General features: G+C 39.2%; 1 protein-coding gene across 2 annotated transcripts in view; it reads right to left on the bottom strand.

Annotated features, from left to right (window-relative positions):
- Positions 1–15642, bottom strand: part of LOC122971485 (transmembrane protein 150A-like) — a 31957-nt gene that overhangs the window by 6171 nt on the left and 10144 nt on the right. For both annotated transcript variants that reach the window (XM_044338163.1, XM_044338162.1), the window contains exons 4-6: positions 14642–14728; positions 12710–12777; positions 8097–8224 (exon numbers count right to left, since the gene is read on the bottom strand). In XM_044338163.1, coding sequence (XP_044194098.1) covers positions 8097–8224; positions 12710–12777; positions 14642–14728 — 283 coding nt within the window. The remainder of the gene's footprint in view (positions 1–8096; positions 8225–12709; positions 12778–14641; positions 14729–15642) is intronic.

The raw sequence follows: 15642 nt of genomic DNA on the forward strand, positions 1-15642 counted from the left end.
GGTCTACAAACTCTTTATTTATCTTATACTGGCTCTTATTGCAGCCCCTCGGTTCAGCCTCTGTCGGAAACAGGCCTCCTGTCTCTTTAAGGCCCGCCTCCCTCCTGATTGGTTAGCTTCAGGAAGATAAATGGATTTCACTTATTTTTCTCGTTCCTGTCTCAAAATATAAACTTCTCAAATACATCCGTACATGTTCAAGCCTGAATCTGACCCAAAATATGCGAGTGGACAACATGGACAACCCGTGGAACAACCTTAGCAACAAAGGCTACCAAACGAAGAGACATTTGCGGGCATGTGCGAAAGATCTAACGTCATCTCGAGGAGGAAGTAGAGGTAACTTTGCAAATGGAGCGTCCAGAGCAGACTGAAGCCCTAGCTTTTGACTTTCAGGCAGCATTTTTACATACGTTCACCTCAAGTTTTGGACCTTAGACCATATTTAACAGACACATCCAACATTGTAACAATATATAAATGACAGAGAAACATAAAAAGCATGATATTTCCCTTTTAAAGAGACTTAAAGGGGAAATAAAAAGGGGAGAACTGCATGTTAAGAAGTTGAAGAAATGTGAATAAATCACCACTGAATGAGGCCTTAATGAATTCTTACTGTAAACATACTTGATTTGTAATAACACCACAATACGTCCACTTTCTGCAGCCTCTCTTACGTCATCTCATTCATGATTTCCTGAAACTCTAATTCAACATCAACATTTCATCTCCGAGTTGTAAACAGAGGCTCTTCATGTGTGTGTGTGTGGCTGTTTATCACTCAGCAGATGTGGTATTATCCAGTCCATCACACACTCAAGGACTCCAGCCATGTTTACTGTGAGGCAAACAGTGAGGTTCATTATGTAAGACTGAGCACAGACAGGGAGGAGAGGACTCTGCAGCCAATCAGCGAGAAGAGGAGGGTCGCCCTTAACCACTAGCGAATGAATTACATGATGAACCCTAAAAGACTGAACTGTGCAATGTGCCCCAAAATGTATCTGAAGGGGCCCAGACGTGTACAGACACACCTGGAGGAATCTGAGACTGCAGCCACACACACACACACATGAGACAGACTTCATACTGTACAACACTGACCTTTGACACCACACACACGTGCCTGAGTACAACTGCTTACATCTCAGAATAGTTCTGATGGTTGTTACATCACACACACATACAGATACACACACATAACCTGCGGTCAAAGTATTCAAATCCTTCATACGAGTAAAAATAGAGATGTAGAAATACTTGGTTACAGGTAAAAAGCTTGCATTAACAGTTGTACTTTTATGAAAAGTACAGAACTATAATCAGCAAAATATATTGAATATTAAAAGTAAATGTACTCATTGTGTAGAATATTATTACACTTTACAAGTTATTACAAGAGGGGAACATTAATATCTGCACCAAATTTCCATCAAACCCGAACATGTGAATCTCATGGTGGCGCTACACGCAAAAATCAGAGAATTACCAAAGTCATCATCAGTCAGATTCATCTTGGAGGGAACATGAATGTCTATACAAAAATTCATGGCAGTAATCCAATAGTTGTTGAGATATTTCAGTCAAGACCAAAGTGGTGTACTATTAAGACTGATTGATCTTAGAGCAACACCACAAGAAAATAATATAAATACAACCGATCAATCGATGAGGTGATGCACTTAGACGTGTAAGACGTATAGAATAGATAATTAACATGAAACAAAACTTTAAAATGATTTCAAGAAGATATCCAATATCACAAGAAGCATGCAAATGTCTCATATAAGCTTCAGATCAACTTTTAAATGCATTTCTGCACTAAATCTGTGGATTTTGGCCTCAATCACTTACATTGAAAGCACATTTGAAGGGGATCTTCTTTTAACAGTCAGTATGAACAGGAGGAATGATTACAGCGAGGAAAACCTCTTTCACTGTTCATATGGACACCTGACTGTTGTTTTAAGACACACTTGAAAAATCGTGAACCCGTCCTTTAATCAAAGAAACCCTTTAATCCTCACTGTCATTGACCTCTGTCTCTGTACTTACACTCACTACAGCCAACCAGCATCACTTCCTCCCTGCTGCTGGTATCACTTCGCTGTGCAGTTATAAAACAAGAACATAAACAAAAAATATTTCCTGAATCAGAGGTCAGTCTCGGCCCCTCTCTCTAACCAGCTGGACTTTAAACAAGCTCTCCCCCTGGTTCACATGGAGCAAGTTAGAAGTATTTTACATACTGTTTGGTATTTTAATCTATAACAATGCATTCTACTTCATAATGTTTTGTGTGTAAAACTTTCATCTACAACATAACTATTAACTATAGCTGTCAAATACATGTAGTAAAGTAAAAAGTGCAATATTTGCCTCTGAAATGCAGTGGAGTATAAAGTATTAGACACAGAAAGACTCGAGTGAAGTGCAGGTGCCTCAAAATTAAGTACAAGACTCAAATGTACTTAGAAAACCATCGCTGCACATGCCTGAACACATAAATGTCACTGCAAATCTTAGTTGTTGAACACACTCATGCTGAGCTACATTCCTGGCAAAAACCCACAGTTAGCACATGTTCAGCAGCAGGTTTAGCAAAGAGAGCACCTGGGGCGATGAAAACTCTCAGCACTGGAAGGGATGTGTGCAGAACTGTAACATACAGTATATGTGTTTATGTGCATGTACGTATGTTCCTACAGTAAATCTGTCTGTCTTTATTCCAACAGCTGTTCACAACCTGCAGGGTAGTTACAAGTATTATAAATCAGCACAAAAGGTGACACTCGTACTGAGCTTCTTTTCAAAACAAGCAGGGGATTTATCATGAGAGCACGTCTATAAACTGAACTTATCTTGACTGCAATGAGGACATGAACACAGACACACAACATTCAAAAACATCTATTTTTTTAAAGAGGACCTATTATGCTAATTTCCAGCTCTATATGTTTATTCTAGGACTCCACTAGAGTAGCTTTGCATTATTCACAGTCCAAAAAAAATCCTTATTTACCTTAAACTCTGTCACACATAGTTTACACATAGTAAATTACTGGGATAACCTTTCAGGCACCGCTAGAGATTTTCACTATTCACACTATTCACATTCAGGAACATTTTCATCTTGCACCATCTTTTCACAAATGCCTTAGCAATGCTGGAATAGACGGGGTAAGAAACAGTCCAGCAGATGGCGGTAATGCAACACCGGATGCCAACCGCCATAAAACTCAACAGAAGAAGAAGATGGGGCAAGGCCGGATGTACGTCTCATTATTACGTCTTATTATTTTCAGGAACGTGGCGGGCGAGGAGCTGTTTTTGTCTAATGTCTGTGTTCTTGTAATGTATTTAATATTCAACAACTTTGCGAGACAAATCACCTGCAAAAGCATTGGAAAGCCAACCATAAACAAGTCACGGATTCAAATAGGTCATCAGCGCAGTCTGGTGATTGGTTCGCTCGCTCCACGTGAAAGCGTCTTTCATCTGACGTAACGTAACCCTTTACGTGCTGGTCCCTGCAATGTTACTGCTTTAATACACAACACAGCCATACCAGCATTTTCCCTGAAATGTTACTAGGTCTTGAGGTCGTTTGAATATCAATCCCTGCTCCTATTCACATATGACCCCATGCAGGAAATGTTCCTTAACATTTCAGGGATAGACTGCATGTGTGAAAGGAGCTTTATACTGGCCCTTTATGCAGCCCCTCAGTTCAGCCTCTGTCTCTTAACAGGCAGTCTTAGCCTTAGTTACCGCCGATGCAAACCCAACATTTCCTGCTTTACACCTTCATATTAAGAGCTTTTAAATGACTCAATAATGGGAGATATTTATTGTGAAGAACTGAAGAGATGAAACATGTTCTTCATTGAATTAGCAGAGCTTTGTTAGCAGCGTTAAAACCAGTCGACACAACAGGATATGGAAATATTTGGAGCTCTTTGTTCAGTGGATCAGTTAGAAATAATGCAGGGAGGAAGAGTACGAGCAGGAACAACCAAAGTGATGATGATGTTTGATGACAGGCTGCAGACGACCAGCACAACTCCAACAGGTAAACTACTTATTTTACTCTGCCCTGCTGTGTAATGGAGTCATGACTCAGTGTGACTACCCCCAAAACATTGGAAAAACTTAGTGGAGTGGAGCAGATGACCATATAAAGAAATCTGCCATGAGTCAACGTCAGCTCAGGCTGAAAGTAGAAAAAACATTTGAAACCGAGCGTTCAGAGCAGTCTGAAACCGGTGCTTTTTTCTCACAGGGATTACTGCTACATATGTTTACCTCATTATTTGACACTTTTACGCCACGTTTAATATGAACATCTGATTTTGTAACATTATATATATATATTATATATATATATATATATATGGCTGAAAATAAGGAAAAGCATAACAGGTCCCCTTTAAGGTCACACTACCACTGAGAGGCTGCCAGACAATTTCCAGACAGAACAAACAGAACATCAAAAGACATTTGCTTGGAAGGTCTACAAAGTGCTGAGAGACTGCAGGGGAGAATCACATCAGAGAGGCTCAGCAGCCACGACACAGCAGAGCGTTATTCAACCAGCAGAGGCGTCACATACATGTGTATTTAGGACGTAATCCAATGGATTACTCCAATTTAGAGATATAATAGGATTATACTTACTGAATTTGCAAAGGAGAAGACTAAAGCTTTGACTTGACGTTCAACTCCTTAAATATGTGACTAAAAGTCAGGACTACGGCGTCTGCAGAAATACCACATGGAGAAGATAAGAACTGTGATTGGACAGCTTGCACTTCTTGTTTTTTTCTCCTACAAGTTTCTGTTGTCGGTGAAGACTGTTGATAGTGAAGACAACACCGAACAATTTGAAGAAAGGCTCAATTATCTTCTCATTTTTTTGTGATACACATGTAATTCAAGACATCAGAAGGAAGCACAACTTGAATAAAAATGAGAAAAACTAATAAATATTCCAGCAGTAAGTGAGACAGTGTGTTTTTTCTCATTTTTATTCAAGTAACACACATCTAGAAATGCTTTCACCACAGCAAACCTTCTGCTCACTGTGACTGTGGCTCTTTATCAAAGTGAAGTGCTGTGTTGGACATTATTCAGTCATGACGGTCTGGTGTCGTACGACACAGTGGTGCTATAAATGGATCAAAAACAACAATGAACTATGACCTAGAGATGGAAATTAAGTTTGCTAAGTTCAGATAATTTAATTTAGTACAGTTCAAAGACTTTCTAAGTGATCATGTCACCATTAAAATACAAATCAGTAAACATTTGTATCACAGTCATAATGCTGAGAAACATATGTGTAGTGTAGTATAGTTCCTGCTATGCAGGCGCCTACAGTATGACAGAAGTGTGTAGTTCCACCTTTAAGTCCACCTAAATGTTCAGTACAGCCAATAGTTACTAAAGTCACTGTCACAACAAACAATAAACTGATGATTTTGCTGTTTTAGAGCATCAAAAGCCTTCTATTTTGTGAGGCTAATAATAAGTAAAACTTACAGGCCAGTTAAACAGTTTATCAGCCTTGGAAACTTAATGAAATCATGAGCTTTCATGGGTTCATTTTCTGAGAGCAGGTGCGTCGTTTCATGGAAATTTATATGGTAGAATATGGTAGCATATCTCTTGTGTGGAAAAAAAAAAAAAAAACGGTGATGGAGAAAAGATGTCTTGGACAGATGGACTGACTCACCAACAAGGCCATCCAGCTATTTATTAAAGGGGGAGTATCGTGCACATTTCCAGATTACTATTTTTAATCTGGGGCTCTACTGGAATATGTGATTTACAGTTCAGAAAAGTCCTTATTTATACTGGCCCCTCACTTCAGCTCCTGTCTGAAACAGGCTGTTTTAGCTCCTGTCTCTTTCCTGTCTCTACGTAAACAAACAGTAGTAGTAGGATTTTACTTCTTGTTCTCATTCTTTACTCAAAATTGAAACTTCTCAAATACATCTGTACATGTTCAAGCCTGAATCTGATCTGAAATATGCGAAAATGACAACCAGCGGAACAACTTTAGCAACAACCTTAGCATCCGAGGCTATAGAACGGACAGCTGCTTGTGTGTATGAGCAATGATGTAAAAGTAGAAGTGACTTTGCAAACAAAACGCTCAGAGCAGGCTGAAGCCCTGGCTTTTAACTTGAACTTTGACCATATTTAACATCTGACGTTATAACAGTGTATAAATGACAGAAAATCACAAAAAGAACGATACGTCCCCTTTAAAACGATGCAGATGGTAGTCTGTAAGCAAAGTTTCAAATGCATTTATGTCTTCTGGGGCAGAAACCAAATCCCCTTTCTTTCTTTCAAATTCTGTGGTGATGAAATATCAAGAAATCACAGTTTTGGCTGCAGTAAATAGATTGGGTGGAGCAGTAGGTGTGATGGTAAGTGATGCAGAGAGTTGAAACCATTTCTTTTTCTGTGTTGTTACCATCAGTGAAGATGATTTAATGAAAATCTCTGACCTGCAGCAGTGTGTTAGTTAAAGAGAGGCAGGATGGTCTCAGCTCCTTTGTGGCCCATCTCTAATGTTACCTCCATATTGTTTATGAGACCCTCTGCTTTCAGTTGCCATGGCACTGATCTATAACTCATGTAATGTCTTATCAAGCTTACAACACTGTATTACGTCTGTGTGTCAGAAAAGATCATTAAATGGGGAATATTTTAACCTCCTACTTTATTCTAGACAAGAATAAGTACAAAATTGGATAAGCATTTAAATAAATGTTATTTACAGTATAAAGGCCACATGTTACGCTCCTACAATAAGAATATTCTGCTTCACTGTTATTAAACTACACCTGGATACTCTGCAGAAAAGATCAAACATCCACCTCGAGTTCAAACACTGCAATTGTGATTCACAATAGCTGGAAGTGGTGAAAATAAAACAGTGAGATAGCGATCTCCCTCTGTGAATGTTTGGATATTATGTAAGAAATTATGTAACTTACAATTTAGAAAATGCAGCCCTTTTTTGGAAGGAGATCTGTTATTTATTTGTTTGTTTTTCTTTAATTGTTTTTTTTTTTGAGCTGTTAAAGAAAGATTGATGGTGTGCCTCAACTTTAAATGGGTAATTAAAGTCATATAAGAAAGATTTATGTACAACACATTTTATTGTGCCAAGTTTTCTTTGGGAAATTTCAGTGCCCAGTTTTCTCTTTCTCACCACCGTTGGATCCCTGATTCCTCAAAAAACTGCAATGAACTACTAAAACAATCCAGAAAAAAGTACATTTCTATTAGAAAATATAATCAAGTCTAAATTCATCAAAAATGAATCTCCCTTAGATAATAGATTCAAAATAATGATAATAAGTATAAAAGCATGTGTCAGCTTATTTTGTGGAAGAGTTTGAGCTGATAAACTGAAGCTTTAAAGGACGAGTTCACAATTTTTTAATTTTTTTTTTTTTTTTTTTTTTTTTTTTTTTTTTTTTTTTTTTTTTTTTTAAATTGTATTACAACAACAGTCAGGAGCCCAAATGAACATTAAAACATGTTTTTCTTGCTGTAATCATTCCTCCTGTTCATACTGACCATTAGAAGATCCCTTCATAATGCACTTATAATAGAAGTGATGGGGGTCAAAATCCACAGTCCTCCTTCTGTACAAAAATGTATTTAAAAGTTTATCTGAAGCTAATATGAAGCTTCAGCGTCCAAAAGAGTCAAATCAAGTAGATATCTTTCAACGTTACAGTCTTTTTAGTGCCAAAGTTCCTCTTTTTGTTACTATACTTCCACCACAGCTCAACAGGGAAACACAAAGAGGGAATTTGATGCTAAAAAGACTGTAAACGTGGCAGATATCCACTTGACATGACTAACTCAGACTGCTGAAGCCTCATTGCACAAACTGACAGTGATTTACATTGAAAGCACATTTGAAGGGGATCTTTTAACAGCCAGTATGAACAGGAGGAATGATTACAGCGAGGAAAACCTCTTTCACTGTTCAGGCACCTGACTGTTGTTTTAACTTGACTTGAAAAAATGTGAACCTGTCTTTTAATGCGATTGACTGTGATTACCTGGAAGTTTCCCACCATGATGAGGCCGGCGGCACAGATCCAAGCTGTGGAGAGGCCCGCTGTGTTCAGAATACAGTTCTGGTGCTTCTCGATCACATGAGCGTAACGCAGCAGGCCAATCATCATCACTGGAAGAGAGAGGATGACATATTATACAGTTGGGTAACCACGTTGGCGCAAGTATGTTCTCTTCCAGGAACTGTGCCCACATAACAAACTACATTTGAAATGTTTATAGTTTTCCTGCTTTCTCTTCTTGCTGAACAAGTTGGTTTTTTTTAAACAGAAGCAAAAGAACCAAACAACCTCAGGTTGACCCTTTACATCCATTTAGATTCAAGACTTACGTTTCATATTGCTGCCCACCATTCATCATCTTTGTTTATTTTAAAAGAAGAAGCACCTGTTGCCTCCCAAATGCAGTGTTGATTTTAAGGTAAACAAGTGTAATTTCTACCTTTCACACACAACACATTTTACAAGCAGCAGGGAGAAATTTGTGGGCATATTTTGCCCCGAGTTTCACCAATCAGGCTACAAACACATTCATCTGATTAGTAAAACCTGCTGAGATTTTATGCAGCTTGAAAGATAGATTTGCAGACTTTACTCGGGATTGAAAAAACTACCATGACCACATGGCCTCTGTATGTTTTTCAGGAAAAAAGGGAACATTTCATTTATATTTTGACTTAAAATTAACAATGTGTAACATATATATAAGTTAAAGAGGTAAAGGACAATGTAAAAATGTAAATACAACATTATTTATTGTTAAACCTGCAATAACTGGAGGGGTTTTTGGCCACTTGGGGGCAGCAGAAATAATCTGTAAACAAAGCTCTTCTAAATTTCTGTTTTTTTTGTGTGTGCAAACAAATAAAATAAAAAATTAATTTTAACAAATTTAGGGCTGCAACTAACCATTATCTTCATCATCGTTAATCTGACAAAAAATGTCTTGATTAATCGGTCGTTTGGTTTATAAAATGTCAGAAAATTGGTGAAAAATGTGGGTCACTGTTACCTAAAGCCCAAGATGCAACCTAAAATGTCTTGTTTTGTCCGCTGGAACAAGATAATTTTAGCATTTTTTCTTTAAAAAAATGACTTAAAATGATTAATCGATAATCAAAATAGTTGGCGATTAACTTTCAACTAATCAATTAATCGACTGATTGCTGCAGCTCTGAACAGATTTCCTGAAAATGGACTAATAATACTTAACTCTACTTTTAATATCAAGACAGCGAGGTCACAGAGTTGCATCTGAAATGTAAAGTGATGATGCTGCAAATCTCTGCGTGAGAAGATTCCTGACGCTTGTTTACCAAAACGCTCCATCAAAGCCTCACAGCAGTTTCACGCCGCTCTCCCGCTCCTCCATCTGACCATCATGCCGTTCACACATCTGGTGCTCATCACGTCCCAAACCGCAGAGAGCGACTGTTTTGATGTTCATATTGTGAGTCCGGCAACAAGCACAGTGGTCAGTTTTTTGATGATCGAGTGTAGGCGGCGATAAGACTCCTTGTTTTGGGTTGTGGGTTATCTGTACAGTTCACTGGCTGCGGCACAGCGAGGGATCGACTTTCTGATCCGGTAGGCTCCAACAATTACCATTCTTCTCATCTCCACTCACACCACACCTTCCAGTTACATAAACTCCCTGAAAAACATAAACTGAGTATTGTTTAAAAAAAAAAGGGAAAAGCTTTTGATGGTGGAAATTTCCAGGGTGCGTGCAGGCGCTTTCATTTGGAGCTGAAGCAATAAGTCGATCGACAGAAAATTAATCAGCAAATGTTTTGACAACTGTTTAAATCATTCCAGTCATTTTTAAGCAAAAAAATGCCAAAAATTTCCTGATTCCAGCTTCTCAAACGTGAGAATTTGCTGCTTTTCTCAATATTTTTGGACAAAACAAGACACCTGAAGACGCCACTTTAGTCTGAAAAACTGTGAAGGGTATTTTTCACTGATTTCTCACCATATGTGGTCCTTCACTGTTTGACATCTGACCTTTGACCCTTGTGCAGGTCTCTCAGAGGTTGATGACATCACTGTCTGTGCACAACAAGTTTTGTTTGCACTGCTGCACGTCATTCAAAAATGTGGATATCTTGACAGATTGCTGCTGTGTGAATCGGGTCCAATAAGAGAGAGTTTACTCGAATATAAAATTTAAACAAAGATTAGATTATAAAATGTTCCTGTTTTACACTGTAATGTAAATATTAAACCCTTGTGAAGTCTTAAAACGTAGCAGGACACTCAGTGGGTGATAACAACCGCCAGACAGGGAAAAAATACTGAGCTGAGACAGGTTAATGAGCTTGTTAAACGTTCCCGAATTCCAGCATTTTCTCAGAAAAAGAACCAGGTGTGTCCCGGTGAGAGGTCAGATAAACTGCAGAGAGACTGAATGTTTAGAGAAAGTACTTCAGTCAGAACACTCACGTCAAAGTTTAATCATTTGTTACAACATAATACGCATTTGAGTTTGTGATCTGCACACATGATACTCCTTAAAACTTGACCCAGATTGTGCTTTTGGTTTAAATGTTTTTCTTTACACGGTAGTTCATGGTGTTTAGTTCCCCTCGTGTTGTATCGATGGACGTCCACCGTCAGCTGTGTGTCTTGCTGAGATAAGTCTACGTGATCTGCAGCACTTCACACCACATTCATCCATAAACTCCCAGTTCCTCTGAAACACTACATCATCAAAAATGCAGACAGCACAGCACCGTTCAAACAAACACATCTGTGTGACAAATTACAAACACTAACTCCATAAATCTATTATCCAATAATCACTTCCATGCCAACCGTTTATATTCAAATGCAAAAGCTAAAATTTGGTCAAATCTGAGACAAATTAAACAGAGCGCAAAACATCCAGATATGGTATGTTTCACTGGAAGAGATGAATCTCATAAAATGTTGCAATCTGTGTCTGGCTGTATGATATCAGTCATCATTGTGCAGTAAATGGTGAATCATAGCACTAAAATAAAAACGGATGTTTTAAAAAAATAGACATATTTCCAACTCACCCATCTGCGCTGCTCTCATGGTTTGAAAAAGCATAAAAAAACCAAGCCTTGTCCATTTATTTTTCCTTTAAAACGTGCTTACGATGTCTTGTCATCCAGAGTTATTATCATTTGTATGATTTCACACCGTATTCTGATTGGTTGGTTGGTTTATAGACTTGGGTCGTAGCAGCAGTCTAAGAATTTGATCCTAAATTTTGGACATTGTCAAGGCTGGTTTATCCTCCATCAGAACTTGTACGATGTGTAAATCACAAGTGTTTGTTATTGTCCTTAACAGCTACACTCGAAGGCAGGGTGAAAAGAGAAGAGAGAGATGCGATATTATTCAAACACGGGGAATAACGGCACAGACCGTCTCTCCTGGAAGCACACGGGCGGGTTCAGCATTTTAACGTAGACTGCTACCGAAGTTTTAACCACGTTCAATCTCACCATCGTGACCTTCATCTGTGGCAAAATCACACTGTTTAAAGGGTTAAAGGGGCCTTAAGACAGACAGTGTTTAACATCACTAATGCCATCTTCAGACCCAACACACAAGATAAAACGAGGTAGTGAGCAAGCATAATCCCACAAAGCAGCTATAGAATACATCATATCTTCCCTCTCTTATAAACAGTTTTATTTTTTACTGAAGCCCTGTGAGGATCAGAGCCAGCAGTTAGACCAAATTAACTTAACCACAATTCTTTTCTACAGTAAAATGATCTGCGCCATTAATTCAATTTTGTTGAATGTTGGAAACAAAACCAGGAAAACAGGCTAACTGCTCTCTCCTTATGGAATAATTTCCTCGCTCTGCACATTGTCAAACTTGCACTTTTGGTGTGAAGTCCCTTCAAGTCTCCAAGATTTAGCAAACACACTACGCCAAGTCACACACAACTAAATAGATATGAGCTTATTTAACGATCTCAGTGAACCGAAGCTCACACGGGCAAATTCCCAGAGTGTAAATTCTCAGAATCTGGACAAAGTTTTGTAAAGCAAATACAGAGAAAAAAAAATCTATATGCACCCTGCAAAGCGGGCAGTGATCCCTGAATAAACTGCCCAAAAATAGACGGTCTAAAGTAGTATTGGAAAAGCAGAGTAGCTGCCCTGATGGTCAGAGGGTGAATGCTTGTGGGTCATGTGAGGTATAAAAATGCACCATTCATGGCATAGAGTAAATTTTCCCCTCAGAGAGAGGGGTGGGTGGTGGGGGGGGTTTGAGGCTGGACCTGGCAGTGCATTCTGGGGGAACAGAGACTTGGCCGGAGTCACTGCAGCTGAAAAAACAAGCCAAAAGTCTTGAGAGCAGAGAACCCAGTTCAACCAACAGCGGTAAGATGTTTAAATGTGTGTGAAGGTATAAAAAAAAAAAAAAAAAAAGTGCTGGAGCTGTGTTCTCTGTACAGATGTAACTACTTTCGTGGGATAATTCAGCCTCTTCTGCGATGTTACTCCATCCCCAGGTGGGAATTATTTTTAGCGTTAATGGTAGATAAATGATCACTGTGAGATCACTCTTCAATAACTCTTTTCAACTACCCAGTATTGATTACTCACCCATAAAGGATCCAGTGCTGCATATGAGGCTGAAAAAGCAGCTTTCAGGTGGCAGGGTTCCACATTTACTGCGATGGAAACAGACAGGAGAGGAAGGGGGGGGGGGGGGGTTAGTAGTTAGTATGTGCTGGCCCGCAGGCTCAGTGGGCTAAAGTGCAAGTTCACTCAAGTTCTCGCAGGTTTAAAGTTCAAATCAGATACGCGACCGCCAGTGCTCGTAGTCATATACCCTCTTGTTGTTTATTTTTTACTGTGTGCAGACTGCACTGTTGTATACTCAGGCAGGAATTCCTTAAAAATAGTCACAAAGAAATAGAAAGGCCTTATATGTATGTTTAGTGGCTCTGTGGCATTAAAACCATGCCAGCAGTTTTTTCTTGGAACTCGGTTTGAGCAGAAAAACGATTGTCTATAAATGGAAAACGACAGTCTTGCTGGGAGGTCGAGGAAAGAAAGACACTGAGATCTTTATCTCTTTTTTTATCTCTAGATTATAAGCACCATGAGAAGTATGAGAATAAAACAGGAGGACTGTAACAGTGTTCTCTCATGTCTTTAGCAGGAGTGTAACCTCCTTGTTCATCATTCTGGGTTTCATTGTATGTTGTGGCGGAGAGGGGGGAAAAAAAAAAAAAAAGAGTTTCTTGTTTACATTTTGCAACTCAGTGTGTCAACATTTCAAAGAGCGGTGAAGGATCCATTGCACACAACAAAAGCTCTTCTTCCTGTCTAGGTGAAAAGGTTCCTCTTCCCCGCTGACTGCGAGCCTCACAGCCGGGCAAGTGCGGGCTTATCTCACATGTCTACAAATCATGCTCTCGACTGGAGATGCTCGTCAACTATCAGAGCAATTTAACAAGCAAAAGCTCAGTTACAAAAAAAAAAGAGAGAAGAAAACACAAGAAATAAGCTTCTGATACCTTTTTTCTAACACAATTTTGATATGATTGTAAAAACTTTGTTGTGTTCTGTCTGCTGGTTTAGACTTAACAGACTGAGTTAGTGCACAACAGGACTAATTAATGCGCTTTTGCTACTACTTAATTGGCTCATATTTCACATTTTGTTAATTAATCTCACTAGCAGGAGTAGCATCAGTACGAAGTGTCAAGAAAAACACAATGTGCACTGAAATCTTCCTGTTTTTCTATCTGCCGTCAGGGCCAGCCTGTGGCATGGGCACCAAATGAGTGGTTTTTTTTGAAAATGCATAATGTTTTTCCTGCTTTTTTCCCCCCATTAGCTTGCATGGATTCTCATCTGATTTGATTTTCCAAAGCCTTACTGTTCAGTCAGTTTTTGCACGACAGCCATCAAACTTCATGTGCTTCTTCAGACAAAGCCTCCAAACACTCGTTGACCTGCACTTGCCTTTTTGTCTAGAGGACTGAGAGGACTTTGTCTGGACTGGAGGTACCATTGAGGGGATTGATTTTAGTGCAAATACATATTTGAATACTTGGACTGGAGGTTGCACTTTTTTGGGGGCTCCAATCTAAATCTTTTAGGGCTTCGATTTAAAATCTCGCCTGGGGTCTCGAGCTGGCCCTGTTTGCTGTTATGGTTCAGTATTCAAACAAAAGATAAAACAAGAATTTTTTTTAAAAAAGAGCAGAAATAATACAACTATTTATCACTAAGAAAAAGAAACCAGACATAGCAGAGCACATAAAAATGCCTGGAAGAAACCACAGACCACAGTAAGGCGAGCAGCTTCCTTCACATCATTGGATATCCACGGTCACATCATGCGTATCCTCAGTCGGTTTCATAATGAAGTTAACCGCCGTGGTTTCAAGCAGCCTCACTGATGGCAACGACTCAGCGTCAACAATATGCCATTGTTTAGTTCTTTGAAGATCACATGCGGGAACCAGATTATTGACTACGACAGTGCAACACTAGAGAGTGGAAAATCTGATGTAAACTGACCTGATGAGTGGTATGTTGTCCAGGGTGCAACAGAGTACAGGACCCCTCTGTAATGGAAGCTGCTCCTCGCATGACTCATTATAAAGCCTGAAAACACACAAACACACACAGTTACACTAGTTTCCAGTGAATGGAAACATTTACTCTGCAGTGCACAATGATATTTTAGACAAAAAACATGTTTGTTTCTTTCCTGTTTCAACATGACAATGCCCCCACACACACAAAGTCAGCTCCATTAAGAAATCCTTTTCCCAGTTTGGTGTGGGAGAACTTGACTGGCCCACACAGAGCTCTGACCTCAACCCCATCCAACACCTTTGGGATGAACTGGAACGCCGACTGTGAGCCAGACCTCATCTCCCAACTGGGTGTTCACACTGAAAACAGCCCTGCATCTAAAAAAGTGCACAGATCTGCACTGGTGCGAGGCTACTGTCTCAGGTACCAGTGAGATGATGAATTAAAGGTAAACAGTATAAAAACAATGTTCGCTTTTTAACTACCAGCAACGTGCACTTGCATGTATTTGATTGACAGGAACTTGCCAGATGATGCTGCATGGCGTTGCTGAAAAAGTGCAGCAAGGTGAAACTTTTTTGTCAGATTACCTTTGTGTGTGTTTTTTTTTGCAGAGGCCTCTGTGTTTACATTCGCACTAGCATCCTGGTTATGAACAGGTTTTTTTTGGAGCATCCTGGTCATGTTTTTCACATGTCCACACATGTGCACATCATCCAGGTTTCTAAATATTCTTTGTTGGTACAGAACATAATGGCTGAGATGGTGATTAATCAAGACACAACAGATGATCAGAAACCTGTGAGAATCATGTAAACAGGGATATAAATAACCAGGTTTCTCATGTAAACACCATTTACCAAATATGATCAAAACTAGGACACTAGTGTGCATGTAAACACCCTCATTCAAAGCTTTTCAAGTAGTGCGAATGTCGGTTTGAAAGCCACTTAAAATGCTCTTGTGGCTGAATGGGAGTG

This window comes from Thunnus albacares, chromosome 20, assembly GCF_914725855.1.
Source record: "Thunnus albacares chromosome 20, fThuAlb1.1, whole genome shotgun sequence".
NCBI lineage: Eukaryota > Metazoa > Chordata > Actinopteri > Scombriformes > Scombridae > Thunnus > Thunnus albacares.